The 21,593-nt window shown below is 30.8% G+C and overlaps 3 protein-coding genes and 1 pseudogene across 5 annotated transcripts; 2 read left to right on the forward strand and 2 right to left on the reverse strand.

The window, feature by feature from the left end:
* Positions 1–1,182: 1,182 nt before the first annotated feature.
* On the reverse strand, positions 1,183–7,818 carry LOC145188056 (uncharacterized). 2 transcript variants are annotated; one of them, XM_080064614.2, is made up of 2 exons: positions 7,365–7,818; positions 1,183–2,796 (listed from the first exon to the last, which is right to left on the reverse strand). In XM_080064614.2, exons 1-2 carry the CDS (start codon positions 7,592–7,594, stop codon positions 1,290–1,292), a joined length of 1,737 nt encoding a protein of 578 aa, XP_079920740.2. In that variant the 5' UTR covers positions 7,595–7,818; the 3' UTR covers positions 1,183–1,289. The 2 variants fall into 2 exon arrangements, with proteins under 2 accessions (XP_079920740.2, XP_089935218.1); XM_090079092.1 differs by having other exon boundaries at positions 7,343–7,730.
* LOC149891518 (uncharacterized) lies at positions 6,416–6,876 on the forward strand. Its single transcript, XM_090080420.1, has one exon. The coding sequence runs from the start codon at positions 6,421–6,423 to the stop codon at positions 6,874–6,876; it is 456 nt and encodes a 151-aa protein (XP_089936546.1). The 5' UTR covers positions 6,416–6,420.
* A 5,656-nt stretch (positions 7,819–13,474) lies between the features above and the next one.
* LOC149891519 (uncharacterized) lies at positions 13,475–21,561 on the forward strand. 2 transcript variants are annotated; one of them, XM_090079656.1, is made up of 5 exons: positions 13,475–13,795; positions 15,867–15,923; positions 16,143–16,311; positions 20,535–20,671; positions 20,885–21,561. In XM_090079656.1, the coding sequence occupies exons 1-5, from the start codon at positions 13,649–13,651 to the stop codon at positions 21,128–21,130; spliced, it is 756 nt and encodes a 251-aa protein (XP_089935782.1). In that variant the 5' UTR covers positions 13,475–13,648; the 3' UTR covers positions 21,131–21,561. The 2 variants fall into 2 exon arrangements, with proteins under 2 accessions (XP_089935782.1, XP_089935783.1); XM_090079657.1 differs by having other exon boundaries at positions 13,625–13,795; positions 14,115–15,923.
* LOC149891520 (U2 spliceosomal RNA) lies at positions 18,825–18,996 on the reverse strand (annotated as a pseudogene).
* Positions 21,562–21,593: the final 32 nt, after the last annotated feature.

Below are 21,593 nucleotides of genomic sequence, written 5' to 3' on the forward strand. Positions count from 1 at the left end.
CATTTCACAAAGACCGGATCATGTGGTCTAGCTGTTACAAAGACCGGATCATGTGCGCCAGTTGTTACAAATGATACACATGATAAAATCTTCTACTTCATATTTTTTAACTGCAGAATATGCAATAATAGTTCTCTTCACTTTCATCATCTTCGAACACCCTCTCCAAAATTCTGACTCTTTTACACTTAACTTGTGGCCTCGTTTTTGTTAAGTCTGCATTTTGTGAGATACATGAGGTGGCAAGGAAAGAACATGCAAGTTGTGTTTTTTAAAAAGTTTGTATGCTCCCAGACTAATGTGACTTATGGTTTTCTAGTATTGTCAAGACTGGCTCTTCAATGGTAGATCTTGCAAAAGGAATGAAGTGTTAATAATTAACGAATTGGACTCACTTATCCAATCGGAATCAGAAACAGTAGCAATCATATCTTTATTGCACCCTAGAGTTTTCTCATTGTCTTTCTTTTAACGATTTCTATTGGAGGTACATATACTATTAGCACTGACAGCACAAGGAATAGTTGTGGTGACACTGCGTTTTCCACTTGTCGCTTTTGCTAATTGATTTTTAGAAGAATTAAGAAGAATTTCAAATTAGCGAATATTGTGGGATGATTCGAAATTTCCTGGGTTTTAAACACTAGGTTTAAAACCTGGTTTTAAACACTACAGATATCTTGAAATTAAGGAAAAGTTGATCTGCCATAGTTACTCCGTATTTGCTTGTCTATGTTTACTAAATTTTATTAGGGAGGGAGGGAGGGAGATGTGGTTTATGCTTTCCATGGTTTCCTGATGCGTTTCATAAAAATGAGCTCTCTTTTAACTTTCGAATTTCTCCACGAAAGTTTGAGTTTTTTAAAATTAAATAAGTAATTCCACTCCTGCCGAGTCTCAAAATATGAGATGAGATATTCATTTATTGCTTATTGATGGTATGCACTTTTCATACGTTGACGAGTCCCAGTGTCTTTTTGAGAAGTTTTATCAGCTCATTCACAAATTCACGGTCCTGAATTCTGAATTCCAAAACTTTATTATCATTTGAAATATTTTAACCACGTGATATTTGACAAGTTTCGATTTTAGTCAGAATGGTAGTTTGAGCCTTTGGTTTTTTAAAGTTTTTGCTCATGCAGAATATTGAGAATGGCCAAAAACAATAACAACAAAAAGAAATATTAGCTTCCTTTTCATTATCTGCTTCCTTGTGACAAAAAAAAAATAAATTAGATTAATAAAAACAATTTCAAGTTTTATTCATTAAAAAATATCGGTTACGCTGGTTAAAATCCACTTTCATCCGCACCATAGGGGTCAATGGTCATAGTGTCAGATGAGAGATCAGTTGCACAATCGTTCTCAATGCACACCATAAATTCTTTGTATTCCTTAGATCGCCACCATGACCTGACGCTCTCGCCAAGTAAGCTAATTTCGCGAAATTTTAGTTTAGAGCATTCTTTCTCAAGATCTTCTAACATCGCATAACCGGCAGCCGAGTTATTTTCGTTGAAAACAACCTCAGCTTTTACAAGGTTTATTAAACAACAAGTTCTTGCAGATATTTTATGTAAACCATATTTTTCTACGGCGCTTATACGCTCCTTAACGGCAGAAATATCCTCACAAATAGAATATAATTCAGGCGAATTGCTGCATTTGATTTTGGTTTTGCTAGAAATGGCATACATTGAAAGTCGTATTATATTTAGCAGAATTTTGCATAGTTGATTTAACATCGATGGTATAGCATGATCAAAGCTGTTCAGTGAATTAGTAAACGCCTCGTGACTCTCCTTCCATAGACTTGAGGAAAGAGCTGGCAAAGTTTTTCCAAAATTCATTAAAATAATTCCATAAAGATAATAAAAAAACGTGGCATCGTCGTAAGGTGTGCCATTTTTTCTATCCACTTGTAAAACATTTAAGCATTCTTCTGCTGTTCCGTAATTTCCTTCAATAATGTGAACGTTGGTTAAAACAAGATACGCTTTATTTAACAAAAAAACTTTATTTGGACTCTTTGGCACGCTTTTCTCTACGGTCGTTTGTAATAAGCGCTTCGCTTCAGCGAGTTTTCCTTGCATTGCTAAGAAATGAGCTTTCTCACTGCTTAGAAAATGGTTTAGTTCTAATTTATTTTGGTTTTCTATAGTTAAGTTTCCAGAGAACTTTGAATACATCTCTTCAAACAGTTCTAGCTTTCCATTTTCTAAACATTCACGTAATGAAGTTGACATTAAGATGTAGAGCTCACGAGAACAAAAAGATGGGAAAGTATTATTGATGTTGATATTAGAATTATTTATCATGGAGCGAGAAACAGATGAGGCGAGATGTTTACGTCGTTTAGGTATTCTGCTAACACCAGTATTAACAAGGTTTATGCAAATTTCTCCAATTTTCATTAAGCGCTCAGTAGTATTATAGGGTCGAGATTTTATATTTTCAGATATGTTTTTCCATAATGATACCGTTAACTTAAACTTTCGCTTCGGACCAAAGATCCGAATCCAATATCCAGATACGCCAGCAGGAAGGCATTCTCCAGCAATTGCATGTTCACGGACGTCTGCTATAAGAAAGTTTTCTACTATATCATTATAGTTTGTATCGCTACCGTCAATTTGAACGGTATCAAGGCTTATAAAGTACTGACATTCGTCCTCATCTAAAATTGTTCTCTGTTTAAATATTGCTGGATCAGCATTTATGGTTCGTTGATGTTTACAATGGCATAGATATAACATATTTTCAGTGCAAGGGTCTAAGCAAGCCAATAAAATTGACCTAAACAGAAATTATAAAATTTTACACAACGAAAGAATGAAATATATAAACGAATTTAGTAATCAAACTTACAGATATTAAAATTCTTAACTAAGTTTTTCAGTTCTGAAAAAACCACCTAATAAAATTTATTTAACAAGGAATTCATACTAAATAAGGGGATCTTAAATTTATGATGTTCGCACACTAGAGGAAAGTGGGGTTGAAAAAACTCACCTCAAAGTACAGAATTTTGCGGATGCTCGAAAGAGAGAGAAAGGGCTCTAATACAGGAACATCCGCAAAAGAATTTTATTTTTAATCTTAGTATTTTTAATTTAATGCAAAAAATCCACACCGCAATCAGAAACAGTATCATTTCAAGTGGAAGTTTTAAACAATCCTTAAAACACGAGCAGTAAAAAAATAAAACTCGGCTATTATTTTGAGGTTTGATTCGATACCAGCAAGTTAAAAAAAAATCATAAAACAGTTTTATTTGAAAAGCAAAAAACTTCCCCGACGGAAAGCAAATTGTTTCACATAAGTTGTCTTTCAACTGGCATAACTTAAACTTTTATTTCATATTGTGTTTTATTTTCTTTAATGGTTTTTAACAAATATTTTATACCTTGTTCTCAAAATACTGATTATAAATTGTGTTAATAGAAAAATAATTTTAAAAAAATAATTAAAAGGCAGCACTTGATAGTATGTTAGAGCAGGATGTAGATTGATCTTCTAAGTCGTTAACATATTTAAATTTCTCCAAAGATTATCATTTCAATATACATCAGAATATTCATAATATTGGAGTGAGCCAGTTTAACTGTGTTATCCCAAGGTGTATTAAGTCTGCATTTGTTTGAACTTCTAAAGATGCTATTTTTAAAATTTTCTTTGTTAGGAATTTTTCATTTTAAATCCTTTATCATTAACCACATCTGCCAAGCAATCTTTTTTCTCTGATTATCTATTGATTTCAAACAAGATTTTGCAAGAAAATCTTTGCATAAACTCATCAAAACAAGAATTTTGAATAACCTGTTTAAAAATTTTGGTCACCAACTTTAAATAATCTTTTCTTCAGAAATTATTGTCAAAACCTGTCGTTTTTATATTTATTATTATATTTAATGTTACCACCTGTATTCCTTGCACACAAGTGATAACACTACCCACTTTTCAGTATAGATCTACCCACCAATTAGTATAGATCTGCACATTTTACATCTTGGTTCCAGAAACAACTCATTGACATTTTAGTTTCCAAGACAACTGGAACAAAAATAATTATAACAGTAAAAAAGTAATTTTTTTTAAGCTTAAGTAACAAGCAAAAATAAAACCTTCACAAAAACTTTAAATTCAGTGAAACGTTACTTTTTATTTTTATGCCTCCTAAAGAATTACAAGATTTGTATGCTGAAGATTCAAGATTCAACTTTAAAGATGTTTATACCATTTTGTTCTTCAGATAAATAAGGATGAGTGACTAATGATTTTTTTTCTTTTGAATGAACAGAAAACAATTCTTTGCATTTAATTTCTGATTATTCTTTCATAAATCCAATTAATTGTTTTCTTTGAAACACTAATTTATCTTTGAAATGCTTAGTTAATCTTTTGTTTAACTTGTTAGCTGGAACTGTCACAAAAACCATTACATTAAAGTCCACACCAAGCCATGTTAAGTTTGATTTCTTCTACAACTAACATGCCAGTATATTCTGCATTAAAAATTTCCAGTAACCGCGCTTTATCATCGCCTTTGCTTTTCCAGACTGTTTGCTTTCAACTTATATAGGGGAAGTGGGGGCAAAACCGCATATGGAGGCATAACCATTTTTTAACAATTCCCTTTGAAAAATGTTATCTAATATGGCAAAAAACATACCATGCACCAATAAAACAGTTTCCTTTTTGCTTATGTCAAAAAGAGTGCCTGTTGCATTTCTGAGAAGTTGTGCATAATGTTTATTTTGATAAAAATATTATATTTAAATCATATTTTTCCAGATCTTTCTTTTGAGGATTAGCAATATTTGATTTTAGTGTTACACATGTGTCATCAGCATTATTTCATTAAGTGAAAACCATTTTTGATATCAACATAACCTAATAAGCAAGATTTAAAACTGTATTCTTTCTAAAAATTGTCCTCTGGTGCAGAGTCGCGTTGACACACAGGAGGCACACCCACATACTTTAGATATTTATCATAATTAGATAATTAGGAATGACAATAATTACAATTGTCACACTTGAATGTGTTCATGTAAAAGCTTGAATAGAAATAGTTTTGTTTTGAGAAGTTGGAAATTAGATTTCATATTTTTTTATTTAATTTTTATAAATGAGTTTTTGATTAAAATATAAAGCTAAGAGTATAAATCAATACCTTGTTATATTTATGTATATCTGGTGATTATTATATTATCATGTATTATAGGTATATAATTATGTATTTCTTAATTTTAATATATATATATATATATATATATATATATATATATATATATATATATATATATATTTATATTTATATATATATATATATATATATACTATCATTACTATTATTATATTACTATTATTACTATTATTACTACTATTACATTTTTACTTTGATAGAGAACGTAACAAATGATATTAATAACTTGTTACTTTTTTAATTATTATCATACAGTTACTTAATACAGTTAGAAAATACAAATGTTTTACTAATCAACAATCCTGGGAAGAAAACTCCATGAAAGCAGCTATATGAATCAGTAATAAAGAAGGAAGCTATATGAACCAGTAATAAAGCAGCTATATGAATCAGTAATAAAGAAGGTATAAGAAGGCATCGTTAACATTTTGTATCCCAACAACAACACTGCAAGACAGAATAAGAAGACTTTAACAAGGGAGTTTAGAACTAAGTAGTTGTGCAGTAAAAAAAACTTGGGAATTTTAAATCAGTTTTTACCCTTGAACAAGAGCAAGAAATAGCTAAACGCCTAATTTTTCTAGAAATTTGCTTGTTTCCAGTTACAATGAAAGATTAGCAAGAATTGGCATTTCACCTAGCTGAAAAGAACAAGATACTAAATAACCTTAACAAAGAAACAGGAATGGCAGGCTATCAGTGGGCAAAAAACTTTCTAAAACGCAATCCTAGTTTTTCTTTGCACATGCCAGAGGGAATGATTTAACTGACCCACTGTGAATAAATTTTTTGAACTATTGACTAAAAGCAGAGATGAAAATAATATAACTCCAAATAATATAATTAATGTTGATGAGACAGGAATTTCCTCAGGACCAAAAAAGTGTCAAAAGTAATTACAAAGAGGGGTAAAAAACAAGCTGGATGTCTAACATCAGCTGAATGAGGGAAAACAATAACAATTGAAATTTGTATAAGTGCCTCTGGTATACATGCCCCCCTTAATTATTTTTCCCCCTTTTAGAGCTCCCAAGAATGTAAATATTATCAAAAAAACTCCTCTGGGTATTATTGCATCATACCACCCTAGTGGTTGGATGCAAACAGATATATTTTTGAAGTGGTTCGAACATTTTCTGTCTTTTGTAATGCCATCCAAAAAAAAAACCTGTACTGCTATTATTAGATGGTTGTGCAACACATACAAAAATATGGAGTTCATAATGAAAGCACGTGAAAATTATGTCACTGTTATTTGCTTCCCACCACATTGTTCACACCGCCTGCAGCCACTAGATGCCTCCTTCATGGCACCATTTAGTAGTAACTATTCAAATGAAGTTCGTATTTGGTTGCATACACATTATCCTAGAGTTGTGACTGAATATCAGATTCCAGAACTATTTGGAATAGCTTATATTAAATCTGCAAACATGTTGATGGCTATAAATGATTTTAGAAAGACCAGAATAAGTCCACTTAATCCTGAAGTTTTTGATGATTGGATGTTTGAGCCTTCAGAAACAACCAACATGTCATTACCTGAGATGAATTCTGCAACACCAAATCTAACCACCAAGTCTCAAACACAAACTATTTCACTGCAAGATGTATCCCTGACATCTTGCTCTGAACCAGAAAGTTTGTTTAAGAAATTATCAGTTTAAAGAAATATGATTGCTTCATATACAAGTATTGATTAATCAATTTTTACATTAATGTTGCTTAATTAATGATGCATATTTGACTGTTGTTGCTAAAATCTAGACAATTTTAGATAGTTACTAAAAAGTTAAATTTGTAATTTAACTTTTTTTGTGAAAAAATAACTAAAAAAAAAATTATTCAATCACATTGACAGAAGTAATTTGATTTACAATAACCATATGAAATGTAGAATACCTATAAGATGTTTAAATTTTCATCATAGTTACAACTAAATTGCCTAACACATTTTTCTTGATATTATAGGAGAAAGTTTTTTAGCATAATCTTATAAAAACCAATGGTTAAATCAGCTTTAAAAAGAAACTGAAATTTTTAGTTAAATTATTACACGAAAATGAAGAATGCAGATTGTCTAAGTCTAACTTAGGCAAAATTGTATATCTATAATTTAGCGTAAAAATATACCGAATATGTAAAACTTTGTTACCGATCTCGAACTGGATCAGGAAATCTTCTTCTATTCCTTCCATTCACAACAACTAACTCCTCTGACTTAGTTAGCAAAACTAATGATGGCCATTTATTTTCATTTGAAACTTGGCGTTCTTGTTGTACTCGTTTAGAAAAGGAAACTCTAGGCTTAGAAGAAGAAACCCCCGAATCAGACAAAGCTGTAGAGTTAAAATGCATACACGTTCCAAATAGTCCCAGCGACATTTCCCTTTATAATTGTGGAACGATGATGAATATTCGATCTGCGCGTTACTAACATGTTTTTAAAACCTTTTAAATACAAACAAGAAGTAGTCGCAAGTTAGAAGTCGCAATAACATTTACACTCTATTCTTTTTGATTAATTTAAAAAACTTGTTTTTCACATAAACTTTAAAAGGATTTGTCATTAAACTTAATGCGTATATCTAACTCACGTAAGTACAAACAACAACCTATTTCTTTTACTTTTCGATCGTAAACAATATTTTCGGAAAGTTGAAGTACAAGATAAAGCATTTCAAGTTCATCTCGCACCTATTTGATCAAGCTCTTCCCACAAAACCTCAATAGTGCATAGATTGTTTGACTGATGGCTAAATCATATAACTAAACAATAAATGCTTCTCTTTTTTGTTGACAAAAACTTATGAGTCCATAGTTAGGCACCAAAATAAAATTTATCGGCTTTTAAAATAAACCAAAGGTTAAAAATCTGAGTTTTGCTGAATGATAACAATTCATATTTAAACAAAGAAAATTTTTTAAGGAAAATAAAGTTAAACAAAGAAAATTTATTAGTGTAAGTCATATAGATAAAAAATCATATAGATAAATAGTTGTATAGATAATGTTATAGAATAGTGATAATTTTTCAATCATTTAATGAAAAAAAAAAAATTTAAGTAAGAGAAGGGAAAACATTTATTAATTAATTAAAAAACTACAATTAAATAATTAAAATTATAAAGTTATTGAAAAGAGTTCTTCAAAGGTCTCCTAATAAAATCATGACCAGATATTTTATTCAAGTTTAACGATTCTGGAAATTCATAGCAATAATTTGCTTTTGACGCAACACAAAAACTAAAGCTGCTTTTTTGCGTAAATACAAACTTAACTTTCTGTGAGAAATAAATTTTTAGCAAAATAATTGATATTAGACATAAAAATGTAACATAATATTAGAAGTATGCAAAAATGTTGTCGTCATTTTAGTCAAAATTTAAATATACAAAATATAATCACAAAGATAATGTATTATTTTTGAAATATTTTCTCTTAAACAAGAGAAGTAGAAAAAATTCATTTACGGTATCGCATGCTTCATGAGTTTTGACAAGAAAAAAATGCTGCTGAAGTTTTCATGTCATCCAAAGAAAAACATTTTTAGATGTTTGCATGATTTAGGAAAAATTTTAAAAAAATGGAAAATCAGTCCGTTTGAGTTGTGCGAAGAAACATGGTTAACGGTTGAACAAAGTTTGAGAAAAAAGATTTTTTTATGGAAAATATTTATTAAACATTTAAATAGCTTTTTAAAATTTGGGTTCTATGAAAAGCAGTGGTTAAGTCGTGGTCAAACAACAGTGGTAACTACAAAAAAGACTACTACTATAATAAATTGATGTTATGCAGTTGGTGGAATATGAAAGGTATGTTGTATTTTTAGTTATTGGAACCTAAGCAAACTGTTAACGCTCAACATTTTTTTAAGAACTTTGTTCTCAACAAGTAAAACGTTTGAATCTTAGAAAAATGAACTAGACCAGGTCATGGAAAGCAACAAACCGAATCGCTACATGACAACGCTAGTCCAAACGTTGCTATGGAAACACAAAATGCAATATTTGAACTAGAGTTTTTGAGATGGTATCTTATAATTTGACTTTAACAAAAAATTACTGTTTCTCATGACGGTTATTTAAAGTGCCATGCAAATTGAATCATTAAAATCGAATTTCACGTCATCTAAATCAGCAACAAGAAGCTTACAAAATTTAATACAACAACCAGCAAACTTTTTTTTCTAAATAAAAACTTTCTTAAAGGTAACATCATGATACGAAATTCTCGTAACTGCTGCGTCAATACCATTTTGAGGGCATTTAAAATAATGATCAACCCCATAAAAACTTTTTAAAACGCCTAAAAACACTTTAAATTTGCTAAACATATTTCTCAAAAGCAATAAAATTTATGTTTGCAGATATATTTGTCATTAAACCCGTTGAAGGAGGGGGGAGGAGAGTACTGAAGTTTATTTTGCTTTGGGCTTTCACTGGGTGAGGAACCACCAGATAAAATGAGGAAAAAAAAATTTTTTGAGAACATTACAATGTGTTTTTTGTTAAATAAACTTTTAAGCAAATATTTTTTTGGTAGGAAAACGTCATTATGGTTTCATATATGTTTTTTCTTTTCAGAAAACTGACCACAACAAAAAAGAGTCTAGCCCGTGTAAAGTTCTCCGGGAATTGTGGCGTTTATGGGCTCTAGAGGCCACCAGAATAGGTTGTCTCAAAGTTTGTTTATTCTCTCAACAAGCCTGTTTGTCACTTCTAAATCTTTTGCTATTTTAAACCCAAAGTTTGTTGTAAAAAAACTTCTTATAATTCGATTTTTTTTTTTTAAAAGAGTGTCAAAAATTTATTCGTTACTATTCTTTATTAACGGAAAACGCCAATGCTTAGGGTAAGGTTGCTAATATTGTATCGATGCCTATACTTTTAACATAATTGTACTTTTAACATAACTCGTTATTTTTACAACCCACAAGAAATTTTTTAACTTATTTTTTATCTTTGCTGAATGAAATTAAGGAGTCAACTGTTTTTTTTTTTGTCATCCAACTGCATTAAGGCCAGAGTAAGCTCTTTTTGGTTTGTCATTGGAGATTTCTTATTTTAGGTTTTAATGGCTAAGCGTATTTCATTAAAAAAAGCAGAAGATATGATTTGTTCAGAATACTTATGTTAAAGCATAATTTATCTAAATTCAAAATAAATACCTAGAATTTAAAATATCTCATTTTTAGTTGTCAAATTTTTTAATTAACTGAATGTCAGATTAGTTGCGTAAATTGTACCTCAAGGCATGTCCTAAATTGTACCGACGCAACCATTCTGACCGCTAAAAAACGCTTGTAAAGTTTAACAAAATCCTTTTGAGATTTCAATTAGAGAAATATCCATACTTACAATACGAACTTCACCACTTAAACAAAAGAATAAAATTTTTAGTATTACTCTTGTATTGACAAGCAGTCCTTAAAATGATGCACTCTCTAGTTCAGTTTTACCAATATGTCAAGGCTGGTGTCATGTTGGCTGTGCAGGTGTTAATCAAAAACAGACACAATATATCTGAAACTTTTGCCAAAAATAATGTTTTTATGTATTTTATTTTACAATATTTAGTGTGGTTGTTTTTAAAACAGATATAATATATATTGTTTTACATTATTTAGTATAACTATCTTTAATACCTACCTTCCTCCTCTATTCTTATCTTAGCTAACCCATTGGTAAACATACAATTTAAATAAAAATTGTGCCATATGTGGTGATACCTGTTTTTGGCAATTTCCAGAAGAAAAAAAAATTCAAGTTGCATAGAGTTTATTAAATAAAAAACTTCATTTCATTATATTATGGGCAGTTAGGTGTTATGTTATGTTATATCAGAATATTTCCAATTGCTGATTCTATAAAAACCATTCCTTTTAATCAGTTCTTTAAATCCCTGAAATCTAAAATCATAAAATATTTGCAAAGCTGTAAAGTAATTGAAATCAAGAAAGTGGTACTATATTGGATTAAAATGGTACAATTAAGGATCTAGTTTCCTTAATTGTACTCTTAGCGCTATTTTTTTAATTTGATTCTTCGAGACTTAACGCTTTTTAAATTTTGAGTTTTTTTAACATCTTTACAACAAACAATCCTTAAATTATGAAATCCAATTGAAAATCCATGTTTTCACTCAGTAGATTACCTACATTTTTTAGTTTTGTCTTAGGGGGTACAATATTGGCAACCCTACCCTAATTAGCACACAACAGTTTTTACTAACAGTTTTTAATTCTTTCGGTGCAATTTGTTGTTTTATATTTCCAATAATTTATTGGTTGCAAATAAAAGGTTTCCCTAATCTATTACTTCATTAAAAGTCACGATAACTGAAAAAAAACTCACATGGAAATCTAAATAAATATTAGTGTTGTGATTCTTTGGTTTGCTAACTTTAGGCATGTAAGAGACAATCAAATGAAGTAAAAGCCAAAGCATTCGCTCTGTATGTCATACAACTGTTTGGTATTTTTTAGTTCAAAGTCAATACCTATTCTTATTATCTTGTTAAGCTTGGAGCGTAAAAGAAAACACCCTTGTCATAGTAAAATTTAATTTCCTACTCTAAGGTAAGGGTGGGAAATCAAATTTTACTATGACAAGGGTGTTTTTAGCGCAATGAAAACCCCGATCATGGTATCGGGGTTTTCATTGCGCTAATTACCGTGGTTATGATTAAACTTTTCCTAGATTAAAGAGAGAAAATTTGATGTCTTTATCAGATGATTAGGTTTTGAAGTAACGTATTAACCATAACTTTTTAAGTGAAAGTAAAAAAGATTCTGTATCTAAATATTTCTTCTTCCATTCTGCAATTAAACATTCTGAGGAACAAGCAATTCAACATTCTGAAGAGATTTTTTAGATAACTTTTAAAGGTTTTTTCTTCTCAGATGATGAATGCACGAAATTTAAAACTTAAGAAATAATGCCAGATTATCATTAAGTTTTTTAATTTGATACTAAACACTTTTAAAGAGCTCAGTGTTTTTAGATGAATCGTGATTTTGCTCTTTCAAGAAAGCAGCTGAGTTATTGGCTTGGATGTTAAATAAAAAGCATATTCAAAAAGAAAAGAAACGAAACAAAACGATTTGAAAGATAATACTTCAGAATCAGACCTCTGTTAACCTTTTTTTAAAGAAACTTTGTTGCCATGATGATCTTATTTTGCATTTGGACATTGCCATGTGTAATTTAGCAGAATGGAAGCAGTTTACTGATAGTCCGAAGCAAAAGTTTATGTGTTTACTTTTTTCATAGTGTCAATATGTTTGGTTGCATTTGTAAAAATACCCATAATGGCATCAAAACAATATATAACTTATTGAAATACAACTTATAGATATACAACTTTGGCATTTGTGAAAAATATTGATAAAAATTGGTAAAATGTCTAAAACATTCAGAAATTAAAAAAATGAAAATCCTTAAAAATCTGGAACTTGCCAAAAAAGTCTAATAGCAGATTTGAATTCACCAAAATTACCATCCAAAATCAGGTAAAAACAATGTACCAAAATCAAAATCTCAGAATCAATGCAACAAACACTTTGTTTCCAGCATTGTTTGTTTTTGAGAAAACTTAACTGTGTATTTGAATGAAGTTCATCAAAATAAACGAAAGTGAAGCTAAAAAAATGTTATAAAAGTAATCCACACAATATTAATTTTAGTAACATTTTTTACTGGTTAATTTTATCAGTAAGTGCAATCTTTTGCAATAAAAATCATTAAATGCGAAGTTCGTTGTTACATAACATTATTAATGAATTGAATGATTATAAATCGCAATTACATTAGCATACTAGGTTATGTAAGCTTTCTTAAAATTGTAGTGCGTAGATAGCTCGCATGCTTAATTTAGCTGTTTGGTATCACTGGACTCATCGGGTCCTCGGGTCTGAACCTTTCTCCTTTCATTTCTCAACTACATTTTAACAAGTTCGTAACAATTTTTAAAAAATATTTTAATCGATTTATCTAAGATTTGTTGGAAAAAAGGAATTTTTTTAAAACTTGAACGTTACATGTAAGACGAACTATTTATTTATGCATGATGTTTAATATCGTTTGGACGTTGAATTCCTAATTCATACAAAGCATTTGAAATTTTTAATTATTAACAACTCTCACGTTTTGAGCTCTTTGTAGTTTTTGTTTCCAAATTTATTCTGTTTTTTAAGTTTAGATGATAAAATCTTGAATAACCAAAAAAAATTTTTTTAAGTTTCCATTTTTATTTCCACAATGTAGGAATATTTAAGGAATTGAAACGGTGCTAAGTATGATTGTTAAAAGAGAAGAGCGTGTTTATGAGTTCCTTGCAGCTGTTTCATTTTTTAACAACAAAGAGGGAGTCGATTGACGTTCAGCAGAAAGAAAACCAGAGTAACAAGTAGATGCAATTTGAAGTGCGGTAATTAAAATGGTTCTTATACATAAAAATATTGCAATAATATTTGGTGTGGTTGGAATTTTTCAGCTATGCTTTGGAATAACTATTGTTGTGTGCAGTACAATATTTGCAGTTAACGCGTCCGTCATTATCACACCGTATTGGAGTGGTGTTCCAGTAAGTTAAATACAATTATTTCTTTTAATGTAGATGCACTTTGCTGGACCTCTTACTTTATGGGGAAAATGTTATATTTTAAAGTGAGATGGTCCAAGGAATAGCTTCCTTTTTTACGGATCTTCCCAATATGTAACGCATACCTGAGCATTTTAAAGTTGCACAAATTCACTAAACGTGATGTTTTTTTTTTCCTTTCTTGATATCTTTACTGGTTTGTTGTTGTTATAAACAGCTCCAAAAAATTTTTTCTGCATGTGCTAACGGGGGGGCTAATCGTTTTACTGTAGGTGCTATGAAGGATGTTTTTCTACCCTAGAGTTATCAACAAAAACGCAAGCACAAACACACCCACTGACACACCCCACATACACAAGTGCATTGAAAACTCTGACATCAGCAGTCACCAATACAGTGGATAGTGAATAATTTGGTACTATGCAATTAATTTAAAGCATAAACAAACATGACACAGTTACCATGTTTATAGATTTTACATGCAAGCTTTTACAAAAAATTCACAGTTTAAACAGATGCATCGTATATGTAAACAATTTCAGTCCACAAAGTTGAACGCATTACAAAGGCAGAGAAGGTTGAAATTATTAGAAACTGAGGGTCTTTCTGATGCTGTCGAAAAGTGAGTCTGCATCTGGCTGCAAATAACGAACAATAACAGAATTTTGTTCTTTTTTTTTGCACCCATCAAAATGACAAAGTATTGAACTTCTTTAACTTCATTGCTGATTTTTTTTTCTTCAGCCGTAAAATTAAATACTTTGTTCTGTATGTCATGATGAATATACTTGTTATTAGATGGATTAATTGTCAGCTTGTTTTGGACAATAGGATTAAAATTTTACAATCACATCAAGCATCTCATGAAAATTACCTTTGTTGGCTGAATCTTATTTCTCACTGTGACTGCGCTGAGCGATTCCCTGACAAGCTATGATTTGCAAACTTTCTACAACACCCATCATGTACCTCCGATTCTCCTGAGTCAATGCAGAATGTCCTTTGTTGAGAATGTTGGCGAGTTTTGATCCACTTGTTTGTTTTAACTTGAATTCACTCCATTCTTCCATTGAAAATTTTATACCCGGCGCTTTCACGATGGCTCTTCAATAACGCTGCTGCTTTCCACCAGTTATTAAATCAGAAAGCGGTAAATTCTGGCTCAAGATGGAATCTGTGTCCTTCTTTTAGAAGATGTTAACAAGCAAAGTAAAACACGGCATCTTTACTCCCGCTGTATTCCAACCACAAATATTGATCGAGCAAGCCTTCTCTAAAACTTATCTGTTGCACTCCACACAAGCATGGTGGATATTCTTGCAGAAGTGGTTGTCTTGGTCCATTTTGAGGACTTCTGCTTAGATCCTCTAGCTGTCCCGTGCTAAGACTATTAGCATTCTCAGAAGCGGTGAAAAGATAACTGCACAGTTTATCTTCTTCAACCAGATTAACATATTTTTGTTGGTCAGGTTCTTGTTGTTTCCCGGAAGTGATAATATACGCAAAGTTAAAATCAGGTTGTGTGATGGTTTTTTGAAATTAGAATACAGTAGTTGATTTTTTTTAGATACATTATCATGTCTTTTGAAGAAAGCAACTACATATTTAAAATATTAAATTAGTTGAAGGAAAAAATCTACAAATTTTCTGGGGGTGCTTTGGAGGTGCTATTACTTTTTCAGGAGGAGCTATAGCGTCCCTTAAAGTCCTCCTGGTGCCCCCACTGGTTGTAAATCATTTAACTTTAAATAACGTGCAGCTTGCTTAAGCACTGATGTAAAACCTAATAATCATCAGGTTTGAATTTCATCTTTTATGATAAGTAATCCTCCCTTATGATAAGTCTTCTCTTGTTCTTTAGCCGTACTACGTTTCATGCAGGATTATTTTTTCGGGGGGTTGTGTATTGATTCTTTGTTGGGTTTAACATTTTAAAGTTCACACGTTTTCAAACTAAAGAAAAAACGTTTTAGAAGTTTTATAGTTGATTTTTAATGTATTGAAATAATTTTCAATAAACTTTTTACTCTACTTCTATCAATACTTGATTTAGATTGTGATTGTTGGAGCCATTGGTATTGTGTGCTGGGTAACTAGAAACAAATGTTTGGTATGTTTATATATATATATATATATATATATATATATATATATATATATATATATATATATATATATATATATATATATATATATATATATTATAATAATATCTAGATTTAATATAAATGTTTTACTAAACAATAAAATATAAAATATACATTTTATATATATTAAAATACTGATTCAATTTTATAAAAAATTTGAACTAAGTTTTACTCTCTTTTAGTTGACAACAAGTTTGGTTTTCAACTTAATTTTATTTATAATAATGGTCATCTCTGTGTGGTTACTTGCGTTGTCGCTAGATAACTACGTTTTGGCAAGTTCGTACTTTCGCGACCACAATTGTCAAAACATTTCTGGAGACTGCTATTGTACCGAAGAAACGTATAAAGGTAATACTTTGGCGTGTTTTTAGAAAAAAAAATGTTACCAATAAAGTATCTACTCACACCAGTGATTATGCTTAAGAAAGGGGGTTCTTGACTTTTTAAATGATTGTTATGATATTATAACATGCCTTAAAGTTTCCATTTTATAAAAAATATCAAAACTTTTTATAAATTTTAATATTTTTTTTAAAAATGGCGTTGAAATTTTAAAAAGTAACGTTCGATTTGCATGCTTCTAGTGTTGCTTTTTCCAAAGAGTTTATAATCATAGAACAGAGGTGAGTTCACTACGGCCCGAAAAGTGGGTACACTACGGGCCAAAATTATCAATAATGGATAAAAACATTTTTTTTACGACAGATTAATATTTCGCTCTAAGTGATGGCATTAAAAAATTTACTCACTCATTATTTTCTATTTTTTATATTTTTTTTTATTTTTTCTATATTTTCTTTTCTTTTGTTTTTCAGTTCAATTTACTTTGATCTTGATTTAGAAGATCTAAAAATTAAAGTACATAAAAAAAAAAAGAGAAGCAATAAACTGTCAGATAACAGGTGATTAGATAACAGGTGGTTTGTTTTCTCATTTTATAAAAAAGTGCCTTTTTCCCTTAAAATCTTAAAGATTTGAAGTCATTGATCCATTTGTATTTTATCTAAATAATGAAGTTTTTAAAAAGATCATTTGTTCCCAAAAGATTCCGCAACTAATATGTTATAAAGAGAATTAGCGATCTATAAAATTAGGGACGACTCATTGTGATGAAGTTTAGCTCTATAAAGAGCAACAGAGAAATAGCAAGTGATCAATCAAGTTCCGAAAAAATACTCTAAAAACATGTAAAATGACAGATGGTATTCAACATCATCCAGGATCCGGAAGTTAAAAAAAGATAATTAAGCTTGAGAAGATCTTTTATGTCAAGATACGTTTGCTCAAATAGAATTTTATTTAGAATAATACTTGTGTCTATGTAGTTGTTAGAAATATAGAAGTAGCTTTGTGTACTATTCACACTGATTAATTAACCAATAACCCACATAAAGACACTAAAGAACTGCATGATTCTATCAGCAAACATCCTGATTAAGATCGAGCAAGACCTTTGGTATGAACGCTATTTTTTCTTACAGAACGTCTGAAGGCTGAGGCTATAACGAAACAAAAGATTTTAACACAAATATTACCCTGCTGAAAGCCAAGAAATGTTTAATCAATAACAAGGCTAGAAACAGTGAGAATGTTAGATACATTTTGATTTGAACACTCTTACAGAAAAGAGTCCCCTATCACTGCCAACTCAGTTTCCAGACTTCCTAACAATATTAACTTCTGGTCGAAGGATAAGTGAGTACCTGCTCTCCAGTGTCAATTCCATATTTTTTTCAATTTGAGCAGATGTCATAGGCTGGCATTTCTCGTATCCATCCAATCCTCCAGTCACCAAGACGTTGAACTCTGTGTGAACGATATTTTTATCAGAACATCAAAGTTTAAAGATTAAGCCCAGATTTTAGTGCTGTTTATGAGACTGAGGGGGTTCAATTAAAATACTGTTCTAAAATATTTCGATTAAATTTTTTAATTAGTATTTTAAAAAATGTTTGAAATGTTTTTTTAAATGCATTTTTAGAGTTCAATTGCACCCGTTACATAAGTGCATTTTAATACACCTTTTTATCTACTTCTCATTTTTCATTGAATGTATTTATTATATTTCCAGATTTATATAAACATGTTTCTTGGTAGTAAGAGATTGAAATTAGCAGCAGAATCAGCTAGAAAAAAATGGACTCACAATTTTACAACAACTAACAAACGCTGTCTCTGAAAATGAAAAATGAAAAACCGAAAATGAAAAAGGACATTCATGAGATAATGTGTAGAATGCCTTCGAACAGAGACATTGTCAATAGGTCTTTTGGAGCTGTATAAAGAAGTCAAAGGCCTAAGCGACTAAAGAAGATTTCTAAGGAGTTACTGAAGATTTGGGAAAAGCTGAGTTTTTTTTTTATTTCTAAGCAACAAGTTTTAGCAAGGTTGATAAGCTCATAGAAATGCTTGAAAAATATAGAAAGCGACCAAATGAAGAGTTTGAGAATCTCTTTGATATTACGTCATTATCATCTCTTTGAGGTATTAGGTATTAGTATTTATTTGCCTCCTCCGGCGGATGCCTTGCTGAGGTGTCCGAAATATGTTACAATGAAATTATTATAATAATAATGATCCATTTCATCTCTTTGAGAGAGAGAGAATTGTGTTTATAGTCCGCCAGCAACTGCCTTGTGGACTTACCCAAACCTCTCCAGGGAAAACCCAGTAGCACGTCGACCCTGAGTTTGCCTCCACTTTGAGGAATGGGCGGAAAAAAAAGAAAAGTATTAGTTTAATACAAGCACGCCGGCCTAGCCAGCTCGCTACACTTGATCTTAGCCATTAGGCCGAGAAAATCTCTTTGAGGTATTGAATATTTTGAGTCCTCCGGCCGATCCCTTGCAGACTTACCCGAACTTCTCCAGGGAAGACTCAGAAGCACGTCGACCCTGAGTTTGCCTCCCCTTTGAGGAACGGGCGGAAAAAAAAGAAAAAGTATCAGTTTAATACAAGTACACCGGCCTAGCCAGCTCGCAATCAATCCAAGTGATACTACACTTGATCTTAGCCATTAGGCTGAGAAGCGATCTCTTTGATATTACAAAACCGAATGAAAACTGGCTTTGTAGTGAGAAGAAAGAAATTTACAGAAAACAAGTTGAAACAGGAAGACTAGTGGGATGCACGACTGAGAAAGTGATTTCCATGCCCACAATACAGCTTCAAAACGCCAAAGAAGCCTATCAAAACAGCCAACAAGCCAAGTGCAAGAGTTCAGTAGTGGTACTAATGATGAAGAAGACAAGAGTAACATGGATTCTGATGTTGAAGAAGAGTTTTCCTCTCAGAAGAAAAAGTATCAAACAATAAAATCTGCTGCCATGCTAATGTCAACGGTGTCCTTGTCAACAAAGTAAACATCAACTGTTCTGAAAAACTTAGCCGATGAAGGATTTAATGCAAAGGTCCCAATACCTAAAAACCCAGGATGGAGTAAAGGTTTCAGGTTTCTTGTCAAACTCTGTGAAGTTCTTTCTCCAAGAAAGAGGGCAAATGAATCTTTAATTCTTTGCAGTGAAAGCAAATTTTCTCCTTTAAAATCACATTGGCAAAAGCTGCCCTTTCTTCATAGTGATTGATGGAATTCACAGGGAGTTTTTTCACAATTAAACAAAATGAAAGTCGTTCCTGAAAGTTATAAGCAAGAGTTTAATGTTTACAACCACAAGCTTTTAAATTTGAAAAAAAAACCCTAATATTGATCCATCTGGTACATACATACATACATACATACATACATACATACATACATACATACATACATACATACATACATACATACATACATACATACATACATACATACATACATACATACATACATATCGTTAAACACCGTATGAATGTATATATTTATGTATATACATACATACATGTATATATCTATGTATATACATACATGTATATATCTATGTATATACATACGTATATACATACATTCATACGATGTTTAACTGTCAATATCTTTAGTAGATTGACCAAATATTACAGTAGAATGTAAAAACTACTTCTATTTGTTCAACGTACAAACTGATGCAAATTCTACAAATATATTTGCATAGTTAAGGTATTTTTAAGTTTTTTTTCTGGGTTACAAGCTGTTGCTAGTTAATCATCTTTAGTAATCACCATTACTGATCTAAAAACATAAAATGCTAATTAGTATATACTGATTTTTACATAATTTACAAGAAGACATTACCAAATCTGTATATGCTTCACACATTTAGAAATCGATTGTGATTATATGAAAATTTCACACTTTAGGAATCGATTGTGATTACATGAAAATTTCACACTTTAGGAATCGATTGTGATTACATGAAAATTTCACACATTTAGAAATCGATTGTGATTATATGAAAATTTCACACATTTAGAAATCGATTGTGATTACATGAAAATTTCACACTTTAGGAATCGATTGTGATTACATGAAAATTTCAAACTTTAGGAATCGATTGTGATTATATGAAAATTTCACACATTTAGAAATCGATTGTGATTACATGAAAATTTCACACTTTAGGAATCGATTGTGATTACATGAAAATTTCACACTTTAGGAATCGATTGTGATTACATGAAAAGCATTGTGATTATTCTGAAGCTTACTTTAGCAGTTAGTATCCTTGGTTCAATTGTATCGTTTGTAGGAATCATACTTGGTTGTGCAGGCCTCTGCTGCTGCCAAGCAAACGAGGTAATTTGTTATTGTTTATCTATTATTATTAAGATTACAAGATATGCTCAACTGTTAGAATATGTAACATAAACGTTGTATTTTAAACAGCCTTAAAACCATTAAATTTACACTCAGTTTTAACATCTCAGATATTTTTATGTCTTTGAAAGATAATACCATTAGTTTTTCTCTTCCCTTTAATAAAAGTTTTTCTCTTCCCTTTAATTTTAGAGTCCAGTTGCTATACTTCATAACCAACAAGTTGTAATAACACAACAGAGTGCAGAGGGGTTCCCACCAGGAATAATTACCTACCAACCCTACTACATAAATCAGATGCCCCCACCTTACAGTGAAGTACAAGAAAATGACAAGCAAGTTGTAAACAGAGGAAATAGCTTAGATTCATCACAAAGCGAAAATTATGATCCTACAGCGCAAGTCAATCCCGCTTATGGGTTTTATATTGCACATTGACATATCAAGAAAGTTTTCTTAGATTTCACACTCAGTTTAAACTTAAAGTAAAAAATGACCGAGTTATCTTAACATTGAAGTTTTCATCAATTTAGGACGACTGACTGGACGACGAAATTGGAGTTTTTTAAAAACACAAACTGATCCTTTTAAATAAAATCAGTTATATAATTTAATTCAAAACTTTGCTTTACAAAGCGTCCCCCCCCCCCGCTTAAAAAACACCGCCTTATGTAATGAAACCGTCTTTTTTTACCCTACAAGAAAGACATATTTCTAGTATTTAAACGATAGATTATAATGGCATTCATAATCAGAGTTTTCAGTTAAAGAAATTAATTATACACATAAATCTATAATTATTATAATTTATATCGATATTTAACTTTTGTAACTTTAAGTAAATGAAAAGTACTTTTTTACGTCAGGCATTTTACAATTTTTTTTTATCGAATATTTGATT

Source organism: Hydra viridissima, unplaced genomic scaffold (genome assembly GCF_058129835.1).
Source record: "Hydra viridissima isolate aposymbiotic clone 2 unplaced genomic scaffold, HvirCarnegie_v1 scaffold_2, whole genome shotgun sequence".
In the NCBI taxonomy this organism is placed as follows: domain Eukaryota; kingdom Metazoa; phylum Cnidaria; class Hydrozoa; order Anthoathecata; family Hydridae; genus Hydra; species Hydra viridissima.

What these genes read in the sequence shown, in the direction of transcription:
- LOC149891518 (XM_090080420.1), top strand. Translation starts at nt 6,421, where the DNA reads ATGGAGTTCATAATGAAAGCACGTGAAAATTATGTCACTGTTATTTGC.
- LOC145188056 (XM_080064614.2), bottom strand. Translation starts at nt 7,594, where the DNA reads ATGTCGCTGGGACTATTTGGAACGTGTATGCATTTTAACTCTACAGCT. An exon ending in CCTGATCCAGTTCGAGATCG is followed by an intron (nt 2,797 to 7,364) that starts GTAACAAAGTTT and finishes ATTTCTGTTTAG; the next exon opens with GTCAATTTTATTGGCTTGCT.
- LOC149891519 (XM_090079656.1), top strand. Translation starts at nt 13,649, where the DNA reads ATGGTTCTTATACATAAAAATATTGCAATAATATTTGGTGTGGTTGGA. An exon ending in CGTATTGGAGTGGTGTTCCA is followed by an intron (nt 13,796 to 15,866) that starts GTAAGTTAAATA and finishes TACTTGATTTAG; the next exon opens with ATTGTGATTGTTGGAGCCAT. An exon ending in TACCGAAGAAACGTATAAAG is followed by an intron (nt 16,312 to 20,534) that starts GTAATACTTTGG and finishes TTCACACTTTAG; the next exon opens with GAATCGATTGTGATTACATG.